Below are 25342 nucleotides of genomic sequence, written 5' to 3'. Positions count from 1 at the left end.
CAACATTTTCATTTCTTATGTCTTTAAAGGGTTATTACATGGACAATACTAATGTCAAAGGAGAAAAGTAAAACATTACAAAACACTTTTAGGGTTATAGTGTCAGTTTATAAACGGACTCTGACTCTGTTTGTGGAGCTACGTCAGGCCTAGCCTACATGTCAATCACAAATAGAGCTGATACAATAAGAGACTTAGTTAAAAGCCTATATGTGACAGTAGGCCTATACATATTGTGATAATTGATTTATTGTATCAATTGTTTAATTTAACAAACATGCTAAATATTTGATGGTTTCAGACAGATGTTCTGCCTTTTTATATCCATTTAAATTGAACTTTTCTAAACTACTGGCCTGACAAAAAAAAAACACATTTAAGCTCTGGGAGTTTCCGTTTTTTTCTGACAAACAGATTGTAAAAAAAAATAAAAAATAAAAAAAAATGTCAGCAACGTAATAATATTTTCTTATCAGACTTTATCATGAATTGTGCCTGTAACTATAACTATAGTTGTGTCTCGTGGAATCAGTTGTAGTTTCATTATATGGTATCTAGATGGCAGTGTTGTATTAACATAGTTAGTAACTTAACGCGTGCGGTCCAAACCACGCAATGCTTCCTGGTACTTGGCGTCAACAAGGCGAGCTGACTTACACAGTTGTTGAGATACCGGCGTAGCACAAAACTACATTTCCCCTCCCTCTCGCACAGATTTGAATGTCGTTCAGGGGTAGCGTTTTTTCCCCCAATCGATGATCTCAACTCAAGTTTCCTCTGTCAGCTTAATGGGGAGGCTGAAGAAAACTCCTCGAGAATGACAAATGTTTCGTTTAGGTTAAGTTTTGTCGAAGTCAGCGACGGGAAAATACAAGGGGACCTAAACACCATTTGAGTCCCGACAATGCGAGTCAATTTGAGTCAAACAAAGACGGCAGTGATTTGTGGTGTCGGTGGTTTTCTGCGCTGCTCCTGCTAGCCAGGGCTGGGTCCCGTTACAGTTGTGAGTCTGTCGGCTGCCCACCAAGACATCCATGGAGGAGCAGGAATATCCCGACGCGGTACTGGTGACAGAGGCCGGGCCGCAGTGGCTGCGGGTCGAGGTCGAGCGTCTCACCCGGGAGCTCCGCGAGACGAGCCACGAGAAGATCCAGGCGGCCGAGTACGGGCTGGCGGTGCTGGAGGAGAAACAGCTGCTCAAGCAGCGATTTGATGAGCTGGAGACGGAGTACGAGTCGGTCCGACATGAGCTGGATCAGCTGAAGGAGGTAACCCAGGGTCTTATAGCCACGCAGCCAGACCCATTCTATGAACCAGACACTTAAAAAAAAGAGAAAGAGAGAGAGTCTGGAGATGTTACGTTAATCATTTCGGTATGTGAACACATTTAGCATGTTACCCATAAATAATATGTTTGCAGCACGTTAAGTGTTACATTTTTGGCGCATCAACAGTGCCTCTTTACCGACAGGTTTGAACGTGTCAGTCAGAACAACTCAGTTTGAGTAACATAATAAATCATGAAGCCTACGGGCACACTCAGATTCCTTTGAATCTTAGCCCTAAGGCAAAAGAGTCTAAAGTGTTAATCGATTTGCTATAGGCTAATTGTTAGATGAAGTTTGTCAGGAATTGAGGTTATGGTGGCTTTATTAACATGTTGTAGCCTATACCCTGATTGTAACTCATGTTATTCATTGTTAAATAAGCAATATAAAAATAATAGTGGTGTAGCCTCATGTCTTCTTCACATCGAAAGATTAAAAAGTGAGCAGCCTATTACTTTTTGGCCACTTGCCTGTAGTAGGCCTATGCTCTTGGTAGGCTATGGATGAGGCCTTCAAGTCCGACGTATGCAGCTGCAGTAATAACGTCAAATGTACATCCCCATGTTGCCAACCTGCAGTTGCTTTAGTGGGTAAGCAAAGGCAATGGTCAGGCTGGTAGAGAATGCATTCATATGTTTCAGGTTCGTTTTGTAGTCAAAGAGAATCATGTGAGAAATATAATATCCCTCCATGGTTTATTTATAACTCTCCTCTCCTGATGTCCTAATTGGCAACAACTACAACAGCGCTAGCCTCTGGTCAATCCAGAATTTGTCCTCACTAACGCCTATCTCTGTAGGGGTTTGTCAGTATGGTTGGGTCAGTAGAGCAGCCCACAGAGACCAAAGTGCACATGGCAAGCAGGTTTTCATCTATCATCATAACCGGGATCTAGCTCGGCTGTGAGACTGGTTTTACCCAACATTCAAATGCTATGACTTTGAGCCCAGCTGTTGTCATCTCTGAAGCACTGGTGTTTGGGTTTGCCATTTGCTGCCATCTCTCAAAAAAAAAAAAGGTAAATGAGGGAGAGCCTGGGCCAATCTGAGGTAGTACAGAAAAGCAGCCACAGCTGAAGAGGCTAGGACACCTGTCAAGCAAACCAGGAGAAAAACAAACAATAACATACATGTGAGCTTTAATATATTTTAAAATTACCAATGATGATTTTGAAATTCCTAGAACAGCAGACATAAGAAGAAGTTCCATTAGCTACTAAGATCCCAACGTGTGGGAAGCGTTGAGTGTGTTTCAGTAGAGAAGTTGGGGTTTTCCATTTGATTATGTTCAGATTAGGCAGCCAGTTTACAAACGTTTAGAGGAACTGCATCCTAAAGGCACGTCCACTTTGACTTCAACATCCAGCTGTTGCGGTAACTATTAATCAACTATATATCTATTGCTCACTGTTAATAATTTAGGGGATATTTCATTGTGTGGTGTTTTAACGGTAGCCGGAAAAAGCCACAAATGTGTGTGTGGACAGAATAAAGTCTCTGAATAGAGAGCATGTTAGGCTCAGATATAAGTCAGTTTCTATCTGTCTCTCTTTTTTTTTAAATGCTTTTTTAAATAAAAGAAAAGCGTTACCAGACATTGCTACATGATTAATTTGAGTCAAATGTGTATGTATAGCTGCCACAAATGATAATTTTTTAGCATTAACACATCCTGGGGTTTGGTCTTTCTCATTGTGTCACAAAATAGTGAAAATGTCTGTTCTAATTTTCCACAGCCCAATGTGATGTATCAAGGTTGCTTGTTTTTTTTTCAATCAGCAGTCAAACACGAGAACATAATCAGGTTATTATCTTTCCTAATCTTATGTTTATAGTGATGTTTGTCCACATTATGTTATTGATGGCATAGATCACAGCCCAGTCATTTATGGCGTGCGAGTCATTCTTGCAGTCATGCTTGTGGTATCTCATGATTCTGACCGAGGCTGATGTAGGAAAAGGGAATCGTCCATCAGCACATACTGTGCTTTAGACTATGGGTCAATTCACATCACCAGTGACTGGCCACTGCTTGTTGTTACACATATTAAGTAGTTTGCCTAAAAACTGTGGAGGAAGAAAAGGTGGGGTTAGATCTATTATTTACTATCTATGGGTTAGATGCTAGGGGGAAGTTCTTTGACAGTTGGTCTTTACATCACCAGCTTAGTTCACTGTCCAAATTCTTCAAGTCAATGGCTGTGGGAATCTGAAACCTTTTAATCCAAACTTTGAATGTGTTCTCCAATACTTTGTCAGTAGTACTGTTAGTTGCCTATAGTTTATTTGTTATTGAGCAATGAGTACTGTACATTCACAATGCCACAAATGATCACTTTGATTAGACCTTGCCTTGCCCACACCTCTGCTATCGAGAAGGCCTGTATCAGACCTGAGAGAAAATGGATTTTTTTTTCTTAATTTACAGTAATTTAAATTAAGGTAGGTTTAGTAAATTAGAATAATACTTACTTCCATTTTGACTTTAAGTTTTACTATAACCCTGATGATATATGTACATCAGTTTTTTCTCCATTAACTGACTTCAGGTTAACGTATGTAAATAAGGGTTTTGCAGATGTTTAATTTGGCAATTTGATTGTGATTGACTGCATGTAGCGTGAAAAAAATGGTCTAGGAATCTAGGCTTTTAACAATAATTTAAATCAAATTATTGTATGCAATTGCAAACCGTAATTCTTACCACATATTTCCAAGACAAACCAAATTGATTAATGTTTTTGCTTCCTGAATGTAGAGTGCAAGACGTCAGCCTTCACTTTGCTCCAGCTTGTCACATGAGCATGACAAATTCAAATCTATGCCGCTCAAATGTCAGTGCTTGCAGTCATGTCTTTCCATGCTCAGTTAGTGACTAATATGACCATCTTGAGAAAAAATAATTTGTGATTGAAGGGTCGTCTGTGACACAAGGCAAACAAACAGCCAGTAATAAAAGCAGTCAATGATGGGCGCCAGGTCTTTTTGAATCAACTCTGCATTGTTAAACAGATTGCCCTGATGTTTATTCTTCCACTCTGTCCCCCAGGCCTTTGGACAAGCTTACTCAACCCACAAGAAGGTGGCAGCAGATGGAGAGAGCAGGGAAGAGTCCCTGATGCTGGAGTCTGCCAGTAAGGAGGCTCTGTACCAGCAGAAGGTCCTGGAGCTGCACAATGAGCTCCGACAGACCAAAGAAACCCTCGCCGGCTTACAAGCTGAAAACGAACGCCTGTCAACCATTGCTCTGGAGATGAAAGAGGTGAATGTTTAACAAAAGTATATACACTTTTTGCTCATTTTAATAAAATCTAATTTAAATCATTCTGGTCCTAATTTATGAAGAGTATAAAATATTAATAACACAGCATTCTCTAGATAAAGCCGGGACATATCATGTATCGTTTTAAAATATTTACATACCGATACCTTGACTTCAATACTGGTTCCTGACCTGAATGATACTTTTTTCAATACCATATTTATGAAATCAGTTTTAACAAGATGAAATCACACACTATGATTTAAAAAAAACACTTTACGTGCAAAAAGGAATTTTTACAACATATCAATAAATAAAACTTGAAATAAACTGAAATCGTAGTAACTGCTTTTAGATTACCCCAAATGCCCTATCTCCTGAGGCACTGCAGCTCCACACAGCCAATCACCAGCACTTTTAGATCTTGGCACATCAAGCATGCTGCTTGCTTATTGGCTCACAGATTTTTTGCCCCATTGGGACGTTTCTAGGTGTTAATCATTTGAGCAGTGCACGTGGAGAGTGTTAAAAGCCTCAACCAATAATAGCGCATGGTGTCACGCTGCTGCACGCTCCAGGTGAATGACTGGACCGCTAGTCCAGCTCTCCCACAGCAGAGCACAGAGAAGCAGCCTCTCCCCACTGCCTTGACTGGGGTTAGCTTTGGTTAGCTCAGAGGGTAACACACTGTATGTCTAACTGGAAAGTGTTCTCCCTCCTGTGAATTTCCCCCGAGTGACGGAGGTGCCTGCTCGCTTGCTTGCACAAAGTAGCAGGGAGGAACTTGGGTGGAGCTTAGACCTGAGTCTTCTGTTTACAAAACAATACCAACAAATGCTACTATGTAAAATACAACCAGAGAGAGGATGACTGTGCAGATAAACACAACACCACATATTCCAGTGGGGCAGAAGTGATCATTGAGTGGGATTATTTTTGTTGGATTTGTTCATTACAATGTTGCATAGTGTGCCTTTAACCTGAAATTTCTCTCTGGACGTTGTTGACGCCCACATTCACCATTTACACTTGTTGTGGGTTTTTACTAGGCTTTTATTTTGTTAAACTGTGGAAACTTAATATGTTAAATTATTTGAATCATAGTACCGCTGTGCTTCAAAGGCTTATGGTGTGCCTCAGCTCCAATCAAACTAGGATGAAAGAAAATGTTAGTTAAACTAGTGGAAGTTTATATTGACATGGCGATCTGACCCCACTAGTGGTCGGGTGAGTTGTTAGAGTTTATGCTTGTAGTGGGGTTAGCTGGATTGCGATCAAACTAGCAGGGAAGATGATGTAATGGTCCACTGTAAGTGACATAAACGGGGTACACACAGGGTCCGAAAAGCATTAAAGAAAGCATTGAATTTAATATTATCAAAATACGGCCTTAAAGGTATTGAATATCGCTGCAAAGTATGTAGCAGTAAGTAAACTTACTTTACAAAGTTCTTACATTTTTGATTTGCTCTTTCAATTGTATAGATAGATTGTATAGAGATTATATGGAATACAAGAAGTGAATATAATAAATATATATATTTTTTTTTACCATGGAAAAAGGGGTAGGATTAAATAAGTGTATACTTCTTCCTGCTCCTTTTCAGGCATATCACATCAATACAGATATTTATTTTTATTTTTGTGAAGTCATTTAAACATACATTTTGTTTATTGTATTTTTATGCTTTTCATTTTGTTTTGTATTGTTTTTGATATGTCTGAAAAAAAAAAAAAAAAACTTAGAGAGGGGTCGTTATGTGACAAATAAGCACTTTTTGATTTTGTTATTAACAGTATACAAATACTTCACAAAGCAATTTTTATGGTATATCCACTTGAGCATATTAATGTGAGTTTAAAATAAATGTTCTTTATTAAGAGTACCTTTTAAAATGTGTTGGAATTTGACTTACTTTTTCCAGTATGGCCTGACTTTGGCATTCAATTTAATTTTAAGTGGCATTTAAAATGTATTAAAATGTCTTACATTTAACTCGTAGATCCCTGGGGATAACCTGACAAAGGATGTTCTCCCCCAGGGCTCTCTGTAGCATGGATTGGCAAGTGGAACATGTCATCCTTCCGACAATGCATTCGCCTGCCAAAGTCTTGCCCGTGACGTATGTGAAACATGCCAACGTGTTCATCCTCATTTAACTCCACCACAGACAGTTGAAAGGATGTTATTTTCACGGCCTTGGATGATCTTTCACTTGGTCGTTGATTTGAGTCAGAGTTTATTCTACCGTAACATATGGCCTCTCTTCTCTTCATGCTTCATGTGTACAGAGTTCAGACCTGGAGGATCTGCAGCGGGGTCAGCTGCGTGATGACATCAGAGAGTACAAGGTGCGCGAGGCTCGTCTGCTGCAGGACTACAGCGAGCTGGAGGAGGAGAACATCTCTCTCCAGAAACAAGTGTCTGTGCTCAGGCAGAACCAGGTGAGACCAAGAAGACGGAGCGGTACAGCTCACTTTAAAACACATCATGAGCCGTGTGGAGATCATGGAAAAATAGATTGAACTCAAAACTCACACAAGACAAATGATTGATTATTGATTCTAATATTACCACATAGTCATTGTGTCATGTAAGTGTTGACAAGACAAGACATTAAAACCTCATTAATATAAATGTGTATAATTATTCACACCGAATTTTACATTGGCGGTTTTGTTTAATGGTCACTGGACAATATTGTTATGTTAATTTAGGACAATATTAGCCTTTTTGGCCTAAATGCAGGAATTACAGTTGAGTTGACACAACTTGACAACATCAACTTAGTAACAATATTTACTAACAATCTTTTTATATATTTTTGACCATCCGCCAAGGTGGAATTTGAAGGTCTAAAGCATGAGATCCGTCGTCTGGAGGAGGACTCCCAGTGTCTACACAGCCAGATGGACGAAGCTATGCGTCTGAGAGAAATCGCCGAGCGGCAGCTGACAGAGGCCTTAGAAACCATTAAAACGGAGCGTGAGCAGAAGGCTTCCCTGCGCAAGGAGCTCTCCCACTACATGACCATTGGCGGCTCTGTGTACAACAGCTCTTTCCACATCTCCATGGACAACATCAAGCTCCATGGGGATTCCTCCACCATCGCCGAGCCGGACAACGACGATCTGATCAGAGGCTTTGAGAACGGCTTGGTCAAGATGGCCGACAAGAGAGGAGAGTCCTTCAAGCCGGCTCCCAGCCTGGTGGACGACCTGCTGAGTGAGCTCAACATCTCTGAGATCCAGAAACTTAAACAGCAGCTTGGGCAGGTATGAATACTGTGAGAGGCTCTTAGACCATCCAGACTCGTGGTTTAGCTTCAATACAGTGCCTCAAATGCTTTTTTTTTTTTATTTAAACATTAGTCGCAATCACTCTTTAATTGTTCCCAGTGATTCAGTAGTCCAGAACAGACTAAACTAATTGAATGCACAGTTCTCATTCTCTGCCAACTGTTGAATAAATCTTATCAAGAAAACACAAGGTTCAGAAAAGAACTTAGACTGACTCTAAATTTGACTTACAAGAAGCTTATTATGATTGTTGGTTATGGGGTGCGTTCTGAAGTATATCATTAATGATGCAAATGTCAAAACAGCAAATACCTATTATTTGTTTGTTAAAATTATTGCTGCAAAATTAACTATGTACAGAAGACACAGTCAGGTTTCATCTGTCCACAAAAAGTGAGAATATAGAAATGTGTCTCCTTACAGTGTAAATACTTGGTTATTGATCATCCATGACCATCAAGTACTTTTATTTGGACATTAAAAAATATTCTTAATTTGACTAAAGAGAGGCAATGAAAGAAAAATATGGCCCTCTGTCAGCTGGACAAATGGCTGTTGCTGAAGTTACAACGCCAACTGACTCAAACCTTTGTTTTTATGTTAGGTGGAGCGGGAGAAAGGGGCCCTGATCAACTCTCTGCAAGAGAGCCAGAAGCAACTGGAACAAGCCTATGGGACGGTCTCTGAACAAAAGGAAACCGTCAACAAGCTGACAGAGAACCTCAGTGCAATGAGAAAGCTCCAGGCCAGTAAGGAGCGCCATTCTGCCCTCGACAGCGAGAAAGACAGGGACAGCCACGACGACGGAGACTACTATGAGCTGGACATCAATGGCCCTGAGATCCTGAAGTGTAAATACACTGTGGCCGTGTCTGAAGCCGGGGAGTTGAGGCAGGAGCTGAAGACTCTGAGGGCAGAGTATGAGCAGTGTCGAAGCAAGTATGAAGAGGAGCGAGCGCGGCTGGACAGCGAGGTCTTGGAGCTGAGGTCAAAGCTGTCTTCCCTGGAGAAGATCAGCGAGGTGGACAAGACAGAGATGGCTCGTCTGGGGAAGGAGCTGCGTGTGGTGAGTGAGGCTGCAGGAGAATCACTGGGCAGCCTGAACGTGGCCCAGGATGAGCTCATAGTCTTCAGTGAAGAGCTAGCCAACCTCTACAACCACGTGTGCATGTGCAACAACGAGACGCCCAACCGCGTCATGCTAGACTACTACAAGGCAGGCAAGAATCCTGCTACAGAGTACCGGCCAGAACCCATGAACGTCTACAACCTGGTGGCCATCATCAGGGACCAGATCCGCCACCTGCAGCAGGCCGTGGACCGCACCACAGAACTGTCACGCCAGAGACTTGCCAATCTGGAGCTGAGCACGGTAGCAGACAAGGACACGGAAGCTTGTATGGGAGAGATCCTCAAACTGAAGTCTCTACTTAGCACCAAAAGGGAACAGATCGCCACTCTCAGAGCTGTGCTGAAGGCCAACAAACAGGTCAGAAGACCTGTGTGTGTGTGTGTGTGTGTGTGTGTGTGTGTGTGTGTGTGTGTGTGTGTGTGTGTGTGTGTGTGTGTGTGTGTGTGTGTGTGTGTGTGTGTGTGTGTGTGTTTCTCAGAGGAAGGATGTGCATTTCATTGTTCCACAAAAAAGGATAATTAGTTTAGACTTTGCAACAATGCAAGAAAATACTAATTATTTTCCCCCTTTAGACGGCTGAGGTGGCTCTGGCCAACCTGAAGAGTAAGTACGAGAGCGAGAAGGCCATGGTGACTGAGACAATAATGAAGCTCCGCAATGAACTCAAGGCTCTGAAAGAGGATGCGGCCACATTCTCTTCTCTTCGGGCCATGTTTGCTACAAGGTACGATTATACATAATGGTCGGTTTACATTTCAGTCCTGAGTCAGGACTGAACTGACCAACAAAACAAAATTAACCATCATGTGGCATTCTGGTGGCCAGGTATTCCAGGGCTCAGACCATAATACATAACATATATTGTTCTGTCTTTGTTACATAACATATACCAAAAGAACATTGATATATCTTTATCCCAATATTTTTTGCCTCCTTACAGAATACTTTTCTACTGATGAAATTTAAAAATACAAAAAATAAGCCTATATCTTCAAACTATTTTGTGTTCGTGTCTGTATCTAAGAAAGACACAAAGAATTGTGGGAAAAAAAGTCTGATGTAATACTTGTGTGAGTCAGCAAGCAGAGACTCATCCTCCCATCTGGAAAAAATGCTGTCTGGGGAATGGAGAAAACATGTGACAGTAGCTGCAGTTTAAGGCAAATTGCTCCACCTGCTGGATATAGTGTTAATCACTGGTCTCTTCTTTTCCCCTGTCCCGCTCTTTTCTCCACTTCTCCTCTCTCTCTCTCTCTCTCTCTCTCTCTCTCTCTCTCTCTCTCTCTCTCTCTCTCGCTCTCAGGTGTGACGAGTATGTGATCCAGTTAGACGACATGCAGAGGCAGCTGTCTGCTGCTGAGGATGAGAAGAAGACCCTGAACTCTCTGTTACGCATGGCCATCCAGCAGAAACTGGCCTTAACCCAGCGCCTGGAGGACTTGGAGTTTGACCATGAGCAGGCGCGCCGCAGCAATGCTACAGCGGTGGGAGGCAAGGGCAAATCAAAGGGCAAGGGAGCCTCTTCCAACCATCATGTAAGAACCAACTCTGACCCCAATAGCATCAGCAGAGGCCCCTGGGTCATCTGCAAGGCTGTATGTGCCATTTCTAAACTTCTATACTATTATAAGATTAGCATATTTCTTAGACTCTGCATACACACATTGTTTTCCTATATTAAGCTTTATTTAATACATTTGTAATGTTGACAATACATGGTGGTGTTCACAATGTTGGCCTGGTTGAGCAGGCGTTTCTTTTCTACAAACTAAAGGAACATACACTTTTACACAAATTGCGTCATGGTCATAACGCAACTTTCTTTTTCTCTCACCTGCATGCATAATGGCCTCGCTCCTCTGTCCCCTGCATCTTACCTTCCTACCTGCTAATTGAATTGATAATCTCAGTGATTCAGTGGAAATTCAAATGTCAACAATCAGTCAGCAATAATTAAATGTTATTTTCTACTGTTTTTTTTCTTTGCCTTTGCAGTAAATCTATCCTGCCAAGTGACCTTAAGGAGGTATGTCAGAGGATCTGTGACAGTTGCCAGTCACCTGTGCTCCTGGCTCCTTCACTTTCTAATCATGATCCAAATCATGTTATCGCCAACACACGGACATATTCAATATTTGTCAAGGGCCTTGTTTTAGAGTGCCATAATAAGTATGCAAACTTCTGTCAAACATTTTGACTGCAGAAAGAACGATTCATTGCATCTGCTGCCCACTGCAGTCCTTCAGTCTTCCAACAATATTTTGCACCACTATTGTTACTAATGGGTGAATCATGATGCGTGCTTTGCTGATAACCCATTTCCTGTGTTACACTTACTGAGCACTTTTTGTTTTACTTATTTGCTCTTAGGTCATTAATTTTTCTTTCTCATGTCATACTAATTGTTCTAAAGTATTATACTGTACAATGTTTTTACTGGATGTGCATGTTTATCTGTCAGATCACATTGTCAAGTTATTGAAAATATGTGTGTCCCTATTTATTTCATTGCAAGAAAACTATGGGGTAATTTGACGGCCGCAACTTTCCACTCTGGTTGAAATCAAAAAGTATAGAGACATTATCATTTCTGCCTTATTTGTTTTCCTTTTGGCCTTTTATTACAGGGTGTCTTTCTGACCATAGAAACAAGCTTTCAAAGTTATCAAGGATTTTGACAACCATTTCTGCTGTTTATTTTAACTATGATCCTGCAAATATGGAGCTTCAAATTCAGGGTCTTAACTGGTAGAGCTGTTACAAATTCAGTCGTGCTTGTTAGGACTAAGGAAGAGTATTATTGCAAAGCTTATTTAAAGATTTTTAAGTTATGGTCGGATGTTGATAGTATTCATGAAGGAGAGAGTTTTTAATGTAATTGTTTTAATACAACTTTTTGTAAACCTTTTGAGTCCTAATATTCATCGCCTGTAAACATGAAGCCTCAAGTGCCATTCTCAAGTGCGATTTGCAAACATGGCACAGAAAAGAAAATAACTAAATGTTTATGCTATATAAATGATATGTTTCACATTGTTGCTCACGTACTTATCCAAATTGATTTTATATGTTTTTACTATAACATCTGTTGTATTTATTTGACACTGTTCAGACTATACAGGATGCCATCATCCTTTTTGTTTCATAAGGGAGCTTGGGTGGAGGTGGCTTGTCAGAATATTGATAAGACTGACTTTGTGCTAAAACACTAGCAAGATTCACGACTGAACAGTTATGGCTGGTGAATAAATAAATCCTAACTTTCACAATTATGTGGTCGGTGTTCTCTTTTTATTGTTCAGTTTCTGATAAATTGAAAAGGTAGGCTACTAATAAATATATGAAATATTTGTTATTAGTTGTCATTAGCGAGTACAATGATGGTTCTATTGGGTGGGTAGTCTATTGGCTGTATTGCTGTGTATATTTCACTTTTCTAAAACAAATAATTCAGCAGCTGAATATACGATGCAACATTGTGTAAAAAAAAATCTAATTAGACAAATCCATACGGACCTCATCTAATCATGGCCACAATTAAAAATGTGAAACTGCAAACTGCTATTAATTTTACAGAAATGCACCCATTTTGTTAGCATAATGCTCGTAGCTTTACAGTTGTATAAAACTGACAGCCCATCCATACATTTCCTAGTTTGTAGCTTAGTGGTCTTTGCTACATTGATATCCATTTCCGGTGAAAAGGAAAGTTTTTATTTTTTTAAGACGTCGACGTAAGCCACTCCCTACCGGCGGGGTGACGCCAGAGGGCGTTTCCAAACAAAGGACAGAGGGGACTCCACAATGGGAGGTTCGTGTCTTTCTTTGATTATAAAATAAATAACGCTTATTTAGCCATGTTATTGGCCATATGTTTTGCTATAATGTCTAACCATGAAGACCAAATCACATACATTGCCTCTGCATTAACGACCCGAGAGGTTGGCTCTCTCTGTCAATGACAGCGTAACCACGTCTCAATGCAAGTCCTGTTAAGTTGAGGTGTCTGAAAAAGTTTGATCGACTACACGTTTGTCAAATGAAAAAGCATTACATTTCAATTCGCTGTCAACATAGAAGTTTGTGATATAGGCCTACCGAGTGTTTTTCGTCTCGCGACAATCCCGGTCCCCCATGTCTTCAAACTCCTCTCCTTGTTACGGGGAAAGACTGGGGTTAGTGGCATAGCCTATTCCGCCCACTAGCTTCCTATTCAAATGAAAATAAAATACAAATGCATGGAAGGGTATTCTTGACGATGTAGCCTACTAAGTCACTTTTGTGAACCTTTGTTGACATGGACAGGAGACAGTTTTCGCGAGCAGCTGATAGAGGACAGCGCCTTCCTTAAGGCTGACCGTAGACTGGACACGGAGCTGGTGGACAAACTCATCCTGCAGCTCAACAGGATCTACCCGCAGATCCTCACAGACAAGGAGGCCACCAAAGTGAGTCATCGTAGGCTATTTCGCTGTATAGGTAGGCTACTTTTGTCAAAGTAACATTACAGTGTAAAACTATTCGTAATGCAGTAGCTTAGCCTACGAAATCGACTGCAAAATGTTTGTGACCTTTACTAGGCTATTATACTAGGCTACTTCACATGGTGTTTTAACTTTGTGAGCGGAATTTAATGTTGTAGGGCGGCTATAGCTGTGCATGTGTTGTAGTGCATTAATTCATCACATTGTATAAACTTTGTGAACAATCTTAATCTTACAATGCATTAGTAACTGTACCTTACACTAGAGTTAAATAAGTAACACATTATGAAAATACCTAAAAATTGTGCTTCAACCAGCTCATTTTGAATTGACCCTCATTCACTCACTCAAATGGCTTGATTAAATTAACTATCACTGCATTTGAAGTGATTTCTTCTCAAGCATCACTCATTGGCTTGGTACATTCAGGTCTTCTGGCCATGAAGAGCCTGTGTGGGAATAAAAATGGATCAAGGAAATGATGTCTTGTGTGTTATGTAAAAATAACTTGACTTCATAAAAACACATAAACACTTGAACATGAATGCATCAAATGCATTTCTAAATAAATTCCAGCAGAGATGTTTTAATTCAGGCTTATAGTTAAGCTGTTTCAGCAAGCACGCAAGAAAAGAACATTTCCATTTTGGGGTTTGAAAATATCCCATTATAACTGTTATTTGTATCCAGTTCCGAAACTTGGACGTTGCTACAAGTGTTCGGCTGGGTGAGCTTCTGACGCATCTGCAGCGGAAGGGAGACGAGGCCTGCAGGGAGTTTTACAGAGCTCTTCATTTGCATGTAGAGGAGGTATACTACAGCCTGCCCACACGGCTCCGCCTCAGAGGTTAGTCCTCAAACATAACTTTTGAGCTCAGTGAGCCGGCTATTGATGATTTGGATATTACAGAATGGATCGTAGGCCTATACAGTATTTAGTTGCGTATTCTAGTATATTCTGCACACTAAAACTTATCATTCGTCATTCTTCCAGATTCCTTTGATCCACTCACATATCCTCGTGTCTACCATCAGAAATATGTTATGAACGACAGAAGTAAGTTGTAAATGTATACGAATGTATGTCAATTTTTGTGCAATGTCATCATTCAAACATTTTTTAAACTGCTGTTCTTAAATGTTATTCATCACTGACCAGCACGCAAGCTAAATGAATTTCACTGATGTTGTTATGTGTTTACCTCTTTACAGCTCCCCTCTTCTTTCTGGGATGTTTCAGTGTTGCAATGGGAATGGCTTTACTCTATTACTATAGTGGTAAGTGTATCATACTCATTTTGATTGATTATGTGTAATATTGTAATATATGTTCAGTGGCACTAATACGTGTCTTTGTTCTGCAGAGGATAAAGTGACGGGAGGCAGCAGGGCCCTAGGGATGGCTGCTCTGGGTTTGAAAAAAAAGGCTCATGAGGTGCTCATATGGTACACCGAGGAAAGCCTCATGAAGTAAGGGTTACTCTTCCCACCGGGGGCTTCAACGGTACTGCTCGTATGGATGATACTTGTACCAAAACACAGCACAATATATCTTTTCAAGGGTTGAATACAAATTTTGTACACAGTTTACTGTTTTTGCTTGTGATCTAAATTGACAACTATGGGGAAAATTCAGAGCTATATTAGGCATACCAATTCAAGTGGGTTAAAGGGATCGAATACAATCTAGGGATGATCACAGTGAAATCAAAAACAGGCTGATCAAGCTGTTCTTGCTACAATCTTCAAATGTGGCATGAAGCAGTTTAAATAACTAAAATTAAATAGGGAAAGTGTGAACAAAATAAGACGTTTTAAATACTAAATATGAACACTTGCAGGGACGTTCTTCTCTTTACATTTTGTATTGCAGTTCAGACAGCACTCCTTGAGTTGGTATATTTATTTGCAGGATACTGAGTCCTGAACATTTTGGGCAATGAATAATTATGCATTTTTCCCCAATTAAGCCTACTCCCAAAGCTGAGTCAGAAACATGCTGCCACTTGCGTCCAACCTGTACTGTAGACTAGGCCAAGCTCTTTGGTAAACCTAACTGCCCTCTGGTGGTCAACAGGGAACTACATCACCAAATATAGTCTGTGTTGTGTCGGGTAGTTGTCACAGCTTCCCGAAACCCTTGTGCTCAGATTCAGACAAAATAAATAAATAAATAAGAGGGACCAGCCTTGTGGACGGCCTGAAACAATGCGGTGTGTCAGTAGAGTATGACCTAAAGCTAAAACCGTATAAAACCAGTTAATTGTGAGCCTTCCTATCACGTGATTGCTCGTACCAATGATATCCCGCTGCAGCAGCGCAGGGAATTATGGGTAGTGTTATGATAAAAACAAAACGTCTAAATGTGGAAAAATGAGTCGTAAAAATGAAGCCTGACTACATACAAGTCGGTTTCAAGGGAAATATTAAAGACTTGTATATAACAATTATAAATAAGTAATATTTGTAAATCCGGAAATTAAACCATGAGTGAAACCAAGTTGCATGTCACACACTATATAAACGGCCGTCCCTCCTTTATGTTGCCGTGTTGTATGAAAGGAGAGAAGGTTAGCACTCCCCTTGACAAGGATGGAAGAGGCCCTAGTGGTCTTCAACACATATACGGTTAAGGCATTGTCACCTACTTCGTGGCATCTCTAACCAAGTTTTTTTTTATGTTATTGCTGTAAATCAAACAATAGTTCCATTTTGTTTCTCTTCTGAAAGATACTTTACCATCTCTTAAGTTTCTTTTGACTACGCCCACCCTCTGCTTCCCCTCTGTATTTTATCACCGGAAACTGCCTGAATATGTCCCCATGTCTTTTTTTCCGCTTGGTCGGGCAGTATGAAGCCTTCTATTTTTCCGTTAGCCTCCAACATTTAGCCTAAAGCTAAATACGATCACAATTTCTGAGACGTATACTTTTTTCTACCGTCTAACATAGATTGTCTTTGTGCGATTCAAAATAAAGTTGTAAAAGTCCCACCTCCACCAATTTTTTAGTTAGGCATCATATAGAGTGGATATTGTTTTGTTATTACTGTGCCTTTTTGACGACTATGCCTATTGATAAGTCAGTGTATAAAAAGTTGATATTATTTTTCCAGACTGTAAACAATTTTTTGGGCTTATCATGGTGGGTGCTTTTGTTAATGTATTTGTGCTATGGTGGTTAAATGTCAGGTTAACAGAAGCCAATAACAGAAACCTTACAACGTTTATGCAACTTGCATGTCTCTATTGTTTTTTCACTTAACCATTTTGTCATTCTGATAAAGAAATAATTATATTTGATTTGTGATGGTTGTCAATGGATGTCTCCGCGTTGAGGTTCAGTGCCTGACAGTTTGACACATTGTGTGTTCTTCTTAAAAATGCCTTATATTTAGAAGTGCCATCATTTGTTGGATTGAGACTTTTGTCTTTGTACAATAGAAAAAAATAATGCATGACAAGAATAAACAGGAAATTAAGCACATCTTGTTGCTTTTTTTGTTTTTGTTTTATTTATAAATTTAATTAAAAAAAGTCACAGTGTGTAAAATAAGATCATATAGTAAAAGATGTGAACATTTTTGGTCTTTAAAAAAGTTATTAAAAAAAGGTTAAAAGTAACTATGTACACAATACTTCAAACACAAAAGAGAAACAAACAAATATACATGTAAATTAATTTAAACATGACACAGTAAACTCTGCATAGTACTTAAAAGGGCATGTGAGGTCCACTTCATTCATTGGTTGAGGTTTGTAGCACTGCATATTATGTTTAGGCCAAGATGGCTCCTGATGCACTTCCTATTAAAATTGTAATTGTGAAATGTAATTTTTTCAGTCAATATTCAGAATATGTTGGTATTCTCCTGATATGTTTTGTTTTTTAACACAAGTAAAGGCAATAATTTATTTGCATCAGTAACCTGAGCGTGATATGAGGTAACAAACTGGTGAATTGCCACATGAAATAAAAGCTAACCACACATTTGTCAATGGAGCACCCACATACAGCCAGTGTAACCTGATCATCAATGTATGTTGAGTCACCTGAAGTGCTAGAGGTTGAATTAAGGAAAGGCAAACAAGCCAGACTGCCACTTAGTTTGGTGAATAAATAAATATCCTGCGCTAGGTCACCCATCTTTACTGAGCTAATCAGCAGGCATGGAGAGTCATGTTCAAGATTTCTGGATAGGCCGCTGGACACCAAAGGCTGTGATGAAGACGTTGATCACGACTATGATGAAGACAAAGGCTGTGGCCACATTCTCCATGATGTTCAGCTTGTAGTGCGTGCTTTCATCATTCAGGTTCCACTTGACTGACAGGAGAGAAATAAAGACATGAAGACGTTAGTGGGTTTTGCTGAGTCAAGCAGGAATGACCGCTTTTCCCCACACTGGGGCATCACAGAGTTTCATCTCAGATAAACAGTGAAGTAATCATTACTGAGCAGTGAGCACTGGGACATACAGTATATTAACAGTATGTGACAGCAGTGCCCTCAGGTGAATAATTGGCTTCATCCTTCATTACATGCCTCGCTGGTCTGAAATGGGGAGTTGATCTGTATTTTTCCCTCACATTCTTAGCATTGGCAAATCATATATTTTGTATTTAAAGAGGTCCCTTTAAAGCCAGCAGAGGGGACTGACAGATTAGTACTCTCTGTTAGGATAAGATAAGGGAGCAGGCAGGGGGGAGGAGGTAGCACATCCGAATGTGGGAGGACACACTATGTTTCAGGACTGAGTCCGTCCCCAAATCTACCAGTCTGATACATTAGTCAGCAATTTTACTGAGAAGTTAAAGAAACGATATTGTGAGCCCAGATTACCCAAATAATCATAAATAACATTGTGAGTTAGTGGAACGATGTGGGTAAAAGAGGGAAGCCTGTGGTTGTAAAACCCATTTTTTTAAACCAGTGGGGAAAAACTCTGCACGAGAAAAGAGTCTTTAAACGTGGAGTTTGTGAGGGAAAACGTTCTATGTCTTACAGGATTTGTGCATGGAAAGTATCAATGGTGGAGCTAGTAAAGACTGAGAACAAAAAAGAAAAACGTCTGAGCACAAATTGAAAGCAGCTGTCATTTTTGTTCCCATGATCTGTGTAACACTGTGTGAAACATCAGGGTCACACACCACTTGGAAACAAATGTCGACTCTGACTCCAGGATGAACTGATTCGATTTGGGAGGTCAAAGGTCAAGGTCACTTTGACCTCAAATCTTGTGAGCACAATATTTTAAGAGTTAAAAATGTTGGCAAATTAAGCACAAGGTCACAATTGGACTCAAGGGTGATCTTATTAGGTTTTGGAGGCTAAAGGTTACGGTGACTTTACCTACTGTGAGGTCGCAGTGACCTTGTACTGTATTGTAGCATTTTAGGAGCTTTACCTTCTTTCCGCATTGCCTACCACTACTTTACTTTCACCGTTCGGCCAGGTGGTATTTCGAGTTATACTGTATATTGGAGTACAAGACACTTCAATTATTTTGTGTGCAGAGGAGTAAACATTATTCATGTGAATCTTGTCAGTTGTCAATGCTAACAACCCCATAATAGAAACGTGGAGACTGGGGGCGCCTTTAGCTCAGTTGGTAAGGCGTCCCCCTCCCGGGCCGGGCCCAGCAGCAGACCCGGGTTCGATTCCCACCCGCGGTCGTTCTCTGCATGTCGCTCCCCTCTCTGCCCCATTTCACCTCTGTCTCTCTGCACTATCAATAAAGCATAAAAATGCCCAAAAAATATATTAAAAAAAAAGAAACGTGGAGACTTACCTATGAAGATGAGCATAACTCCCACTACGATTTGTAGGATGAGCGAGATGCTGATGAGAGTAATGAGAGGCGCATAGAAGGTGAAGTCTGGTCCTTGCTCCAGAACAGCCTTCAGCTGGGAGGCGTTGGCCATGAGTAGAGCCACATCCAGCATGCTCTCTGCTGCACTCTTCTTGTTGGCATAGTGGTTCATGTTCAGAGGTCCCTGTTGCCTCCTCCAGCGGCCTCGCAGCGGGGCCTGGACGCAAACACAAATGCTGGCGTCAGTATATCACGTACAATAACACACGGGTGATGGCTGGCAATGTGATACCTGAACAAGCTTTGTCAGTGCATGATTTCATCTGTAATATTCCTTCATTAATGGCTCTATTAGGGTAGGCACAAATATAGCCATCAGATGTTGGTTAGTGATCGGGTGATGTAACCTAGTCTCTGGTACTATTATTATTCTAACTAAATGGACTTAATCAAACTAGACATACCCCTCTGTCAGTGTGCTGTTGTGATAGAGATCTAATTTTGGAAAATGTTAGCTTTGACCACTGTAACACTGACACTGCAAAAGCATGCGCTTCCTTGTATGAAACTTGTCTAAACCTAAACATAATGTTTGAAAAGTAACTTTAACCTGGAGACAGAAAGCACATATCCGCCTAACTTGGATTTAAAAAAAAAATCTTCTTAGAAGATTTAAAAAAATGCGGCTACATTTGTCGAGCTTTCTTTTGCAGGCTCTTCAAACCCCACTTGGCATTACACGTTCCAAAATCATGTCCGCTCAAACAGGGGCTTTTCTGTCAAAGCTGCATCATATAAATGAAAAAAAAATATTAAATTCACGTATAAAAATGAAAATAATCTGTCAAGCCCATATTTATTTATTATTCTTTCGGACAATTCCACACAATACACAATTTTCTCTTGCAAATATTCATACATCATACTTTGTGTTGCCCGAAGGGAGACGGAAGAAGCCAAAGGCTTATCAGGTCCCGCCCCCATATCCTTTCTTTCAGGGCTGACCAGCTCAAACATCTGAAACACGCGTGCCAGAATGGCCTCCACCCATATACAGTACAGCGGAAAAAGTGAGCAAAGACACTTATGAACATGTGACCTAGATCACAAATACACCACACAAAGTACACGTGAGAGCACACACCTATAACAAAAATCACTCTCAGATACTTTTATTATTGGATAAAAACTAAATGTGAAATATATGCCTGTGGAAAGTCAAAGGAAGCAAAGTTTCAAGTGTTTTTGCACCAAACACAAGGGCTGGATAATTTTTTCCCAGGAAAAGTTCCCATGTTGGAACTAATTTCCTTCCTCTCAGTGGAGCAGTTAAGAAATGACTTGTCTTGGTCAAGTGAAGCGGTCATGTAGTAAATAGTAAGTTATTTAAAAAAAACACATTATAAACCACAGTCGCTGTCGAGAAAACAGTTTCTCTTCATATGAGTTGAGTTCTGAGCTCAACGTTTGGTTAAGTGGGGGAGTTAAGTGTAGCAGTCCAACAAAGCCAGCCTTGTGCCTCAGGTTGTCAACATTACACGGTGAAGTTCAACTCAGCGTTTGCTCCCTTTACCCACCAACACCTGCTTGGCCACAGAGGGAAATGGTGCTCTTGTGGTAGACCAGCAGATGAGTGTGAGCAGGTCATTAGCTGTCAGCCATTACATCTGTCACTTCTCGTACTGCCACAAGTTCGTTTTCAGTTTTTTTTCTTCTTTCGTTTCTAAATTTCTTCCCAGGAGTGATTCCCTGCATTCCAGGGAGTGATGATCTCTCATTGAACTTCCCTTTTAAAATGTTAATTAGGTGCTAAGGTTTTGGGCAGGAAGGTTTTGCATCCTCTTTTTAGAGAACCCAAACTCAAAATGACATCAATAACTTTGGATGAGGGCCGGGACAATTTTTTTGTTGCATAAACACAACTTCTTTGTTTAGGTTTGGAAGATCTACTTAGCATGTTGAAAAATATGTTTTCGTAATTTGATAGTTGTTTAATTTCAGGACAGGTCATTCAAAATACACAACTAAAAAGCCAAAAATAATAATAACATTGTATAACTCAAATGTCACTGTTTCAATGATGCATTGATTAATGCAAGATGCATTTCATTGTTAGACACTATCTTGACAGATAATAACTGATGTGTTGTTGGAAAGAGCTATCCCAACTTGTTTTTGTAAGGACCTACCCAAAGTGCATATTTGTTGTCATGTCATTGGGTCACTGGCAGAGTAAACCGACCTGGACTTCCTTTTTCAGAGCAATCATTGCACCCAGTTTAGCCGCATGGTCTTTCCGTATCGTTGGTCATTATCATAGATCGTAAAAGAAAAAATAGGCTAGCCGCTAGGTCATGTAATCTGAAACGTTGTGGGCAGCAACAGCAGGAACTGGAGTAGCGACAAAAGTAAAACACAAAGTGATACGTTGAAATCCTATAGCCCTGAAGTCAGAGCTAATCCACAGCAGCTAACCGGTCACATTTACTCAATGAATTCAAAATCCTTGAAACAGTAGGAGTAGTTTATAATAAACTGCCTCGCCGGCTAAAACCATAAATAGTAGGCTAAAACCAAGAGGCACGAGAATGTGTCAATGGATGAGAGAGATGGATAAAAGCCAAACAGACCAATATCTCACACTCGGACTGGTGTAGGGGTTGCCCTTGGCTGAGACTGACCAGTAGGCCAATAAGTCGCGGTTTAACATGAGTGAACATGAAGAGGGTTCTTTTAGAGAGCTTAGATTGGATACTAGCCTAACTACAAGCTACAACCCGGGGACTGGTGCGCTGCCTACCTCCGCCTCGCCGTTTCGGTCATCAGCATCACCGTTCATCTCCAAGTGTTCCGTTGCCATCTTGTTAATAACAGCGTAATTCCCAGGTAACACCCCAGACAAGTTGGTGTTTGGGCTTCAAAGCAGTCGAGGGTCCTGGCGGCGGGTAGGCAGGGGCACGGTCTGTATACAAAAGCCTGCTGTGACGACATGAGGGTAGAAGAGCTCCGGACTACCGCCCCTCCAATATATTGGTGGGGCGGCGGTACCCTGTTAGGGGAAGTGAGAGCAGGGCAGGCCCCTATAGGGTTTTTTCACCACACGTGAAGTGAAACTCTGATGTAATGTAGCCTATATAGGCCTACCTAGCCACGAAGTGTTCCATTTGGACTGACTGAGCCAAAGTCATGCATTGCTATTTAACCATGGACATATAAAGAAATGGACACCGTATTGAAACATGGCGCCCATTCATTCCTATGAAAGCTGCTCATAGGCGCAGAGAAGCAACAAGGAAGTATAATCCGGAAATTCCATACGGCCCAAAGCATGACGTAGCATGGACGTAGCTGCATTATGGACCTATCAAGAAAGAGGGCGGCAAGCGTAGCGGACTGGAGGCGGGAGTAGAATCATTCTCGTTCTGTAGCATCTAGCCTGGCGAAAACAAACTGAAAGCCGTTAAAAGCCGTTGGGCTAATAAAACGCTTGAGGTGGCGTTTTGAAATGAGAAAACTTCAGTTTTAATAGTATATGGTCTAAAGATAAGTATGAGCCTATGATTGATATCCAGAAAATTTTTGCAGAGACACAATCTTGTTCGCCGCTTGTACTGTGTGGACAGGGAAATCTGCCTACGGGCCGTATGAAAATAAGCTCCACCCCTCACCATGCAATACTAATGGGTTGGCCACATGTCCATGCTGGTTGCTCGGAGAAGGCAGCATCCTGGGGCCCTGTATTTAACAGACTGTAAATGCAAAACGGCTCTTTACTGCCACCCCGTGTGTCAATGCGGAGCTGCATGCTGCACTTGAAACAACACACATTTAATAATGAGCATCATTTACATATCAATATCGACAGAAATATAGGGACCCTCCTCAAGATCACATCAGACTCAGAGCCCATATCATTTTTGATTGCATATTGGTAGGCTATGTTTCTTCATTTATCATAATATGCACAACAAATACAGGCGCAGTAGGTGGCAATGGAATATGCCAGCATAGTATATAGGCTACCTAGGCTACTGTCTAAGTTGCCCACCTATTATTTCTACTAGCCCACCCTAAACTAGATGACTAGAACCGGCCCCGCACCATACAGAACAAGAACAGACAAGATAATATAAGTAATTAAAAAAGACAATAGTTCAAAGATACAGTATGCTATATAAAAGTGCAATTTAAATGCAGGGTGTAGAAATGGTAAATCATATAAAAATTAAAATAATAAATAAATGTACTGTATGTGCCTACTCAAGCGGTCAAGAGCTCTTTAGGCAGTTGCATACTGCCCTTTTTAATCCAGTTAGTATTTTACACCATGGATTTAGTGGAAGTGTAACTAAATAAATATACCCTATTACAGCATGTATATGCACTACAGGGAATTCTTGCTTGATTCTGATCTTCACCTTTACACAGCAAGTCAAAGTACGTCTTACTTAAAAACCAGGGGCTGTAAAGAGGCAGGAATTTTAACAAAAGTGTTTTATCTCTGTAGACAACACTTGTAGTGATAATAATGGCTATACTATAAATGTTACTATCAGTTTTTGTCTCCCATTAGTCCAAGATGATATGCAGGCCTATCTTAAGCAAAGTTTACAACGCGAGAAAAGCAGCAGCATGGTCACTGAAAAGTCTAAAAATCCAATGAAAAGCATCTGGTTGAACATCTTCAGGAAGTGAGACTCTGTGAATAGGATAGTAACCCACCTATTGTCTCATTCACGTTACAATTGCAAGGCCTGACTGCTCCCACCAAATGTTTGCTATTATTCCCACTGTTTCCCTGGTGATCTTTTGTCCCCATTACATTTTAAAACCGTCCCTAACAGTCAATCCTTGGAGAGAAAGTGAGAATGTTGACATCTCGTTTCTTGTCCTTATCTTGTGTCCGTCTCTTCACATTTCATGATCCTATGGCACTAAACAAACCAATAAAAGGATGGGGGAAAAAAGCCTAAACAGGGTAGAGAATGACGATGATGGGATCCTAACATTCATCTCTGACTTGTGTGTTATATGAGCCAGAAATAAGCTTTATTTATTCCAAGTATATTGACTTGATGTATTTTAACTACATTTGTAAAAGTGATACAAAGTTGCACACAAGGTTTAAAGGAATAGTACCCATGCCGTTCTAAACCCTTACTTTTCTGCAAGCTGAGAGTAAATATTGTTATTAAATAGGGAAATGTAGGGTATTTAATAAACAAAAATTTCTCTGTTATGTCAATGGAATTTCAGCATCTATATAGTGACTATAAGTTGAAGTTTATACATTTTTGAACTTGTAAAGGGCCTAAATGAATGGGTGTGATGCAGAGTATGCGATTAACTTAATTATTTACAACTTTAGTGATAACAATCACAATATATAATTAATAGCTTACATGATCACATATAATATAACTGGTATATGTTTCAATAAACATATAAGGTGTCAGGCTATATTATTCCAACCTTTTAGACATCATTTTGCTGGTGTTTCCTTTTAATCATATTTGAAAGTCTTTTTAATGTTGTATAGGCTCTTTCACGTGGAAATCTTTTTCACAAAAAGGGGATGGTACAAAAAGCCATTTCTCAAATAATAATAGCCTAGACTTTTGAAATAATTCCTAAAACAGAGGGATTGGAAAAACTGCATGCAGTGGTGTGTTTTATGGGCTACAGATTTCATAATAGTCTATAACAAGAGTCTAATTTCTCAGCCTCCCTGCACGGGGTCCATGTGAGAGTAGGCCTATAGCCTAATAGCCTTTTAAGATGGGTTCCAGTGTGTGTTATCAAGTGGCCCGTTATTCCTAGCAGCGTCCCCTTTGGTTGGCAGACTTCACCAGACATCTTCACGTTGGAAGCTCAGCGCGTCACGACGAGGGCGGACAGTGGTGTGGTCCACAGGTCATGGGAGGTTGAGGGTGCCGCCTAAAGCGTGCCGAGTTATTGGATACGTGTTGTTGCTAGGGGCGTGGGTTGTGCCGTGAAACAGTCGAGTTTTCCCAAACGTAAACGAG

General features: G+C 40.5%; 3 protein-coding genes across 3 annotated transcripts; 2 read left to right on the top strand and 1 right to left on the bottom strand.

The window, feature by feature from the left end:
- Window positions 1-771: 771 nt before the first annotated feature.
- bicd2 (bicaudal D homolog 2) lies at window positions 772-12280 on the top strand. Its single transcript, XM_080025439.1, has 8 exons — window positions 772-1268; window positions 4377-4589; window positions 6882-7034; window positions 7431-7865; window positions 8494-9378; window positions 9594-9745; window positions 10325-10556; window positions 11017-12280. The coding sequence occupies exons 1-8, from the start codon at window positions 1035-1037 to the stop codon at window positions 11017-11019; spliced, it is 2307 nt and encodes a 768-aa protein (XP_079881565.1). The 5' UTR covers window positions 772-1034; the 3' UTR covers window positions 11020-12280.
- A 498-nt stretch (window positions 12281-12778) lies between these two features.
- On the top strand, window positions 12779-16990 carry card19 (caspase recruitment domain family, member 19). Its single transcript, XM_080025444.1, has 6 exons — window positions 12779-12832; window positions 13327-13469; window positions 14196-14352; window positions 14500-14562; window positions 14718-14783; window positions 14870-16990. The coding sequence occupies exons 1-6, from the start codon at window positions 12826-12828 to the stop codon at window positions 14977-14979; spliced, it is 546 nt and encodes a 181-aa protein (XP_079881570.1). The 5' UTR covers window positions 12779-12825; the 3' UTR covers window positions 14980-16990.
- A 129-nt stretch (window positions 16991-17119) lies between these two features.
- Window positions 17120-22472, bottom strand: ninj1 (ninjurin 1). The gene is made up of 3 exons (XM_080025445.1): window positions 22117-22472; window positions 19296-19533; window positions 17120-17830 (listed from the first exon to the last, which is right to left on the bottom strand). Exons 1-3 carry the CDS (start codon window positions 22174-22176, stop codon window positions 17688-17690), a joined length of 441 nt encoding a protein of 146 aa, XP_079881571.1. The 5' UTR covers window positions 22177-22472; the 3' UTR covers window positions 17120-17687.
- Window positions 22473-25342: the final 2870 nt, after the last annotated feature.

This window comes from Ammodytes marinus (genome assembly GCF_949987685.1).
Source record: "Ammodytes marinus genome assembly, chromosome: 4".
In the NCBI taxonomy this organism is placed as follows: domain Eukaryota; kingdom Metazoa; phylum Chordata; class Actinopteri; order Uranoscopiformes; family Ammodytidae; genus Ammodytes; species Ammodytes marinus.
This window is presented reverse-complemented; position numbering and strand designations above follow the sequence as displayed.

Bases quoted from the DNA above. Each gene is read 5' to 3' on its own strand.
- bicd2 (XM_080025439.1), top strand. From the start codon at position 1,035: ATGGAGGAGCAGGAATATCCCGACGCGGTACTGGTGACAGAGGCCGGG. The intron at 1,269-4,376 runs GTAACCCAGGGT...TCTGTCCCCCAG, and splicing joins AGCTGGATCAGCTGAAGGAG to GCCTTTGGACAAGCTTACTC. The intron at 7,866-8,493 runs GTATGAATACTG...TTTTTATGTTAG, and splicing joins TTAAACAGCAGCTTGGGCAG to GTGGAGCGGGAGAAAGGGGC.
- ninj1 (XM_080025445.1), bottom strand. From the start codon at position 22,176: ATGGCAACGGAACACTTGGAGATGAACGGTGATGCTGATGACCGAAAC. The intron at 19,534-22,116 runs GTAGGCAGCGCA...GTTTGCGTCCAG, and splicing joins ACCGAAACGGCGAGGCGGAG to GCCCCGCTGCGAGGCCGCTG. The intron at 17,831-19,295 runs GTAAGTCTCCAC...CTCTCCTGTCAG, and splicing joins AGTTATGCTCATCTTCATAG to TCAAGTGGAACCTGAATGAT.
- card19 (XM_080025444.1), top strand. The intron at 13,470-14,195 runs GTGAGTCATCGT...ATTTGTATCCAG, and splicing joins CAGACAAGGAGGCCACCAAA to TTCCGAAACTTGGACGTTGC. The intron at 14,563-14,717 runs GTAAGTTGTAAA...ACCTCTTTACAG, and splicing joins ATATGTTATGAACGACAGAA to CTCCCCTCTTCTTTCTGGGA.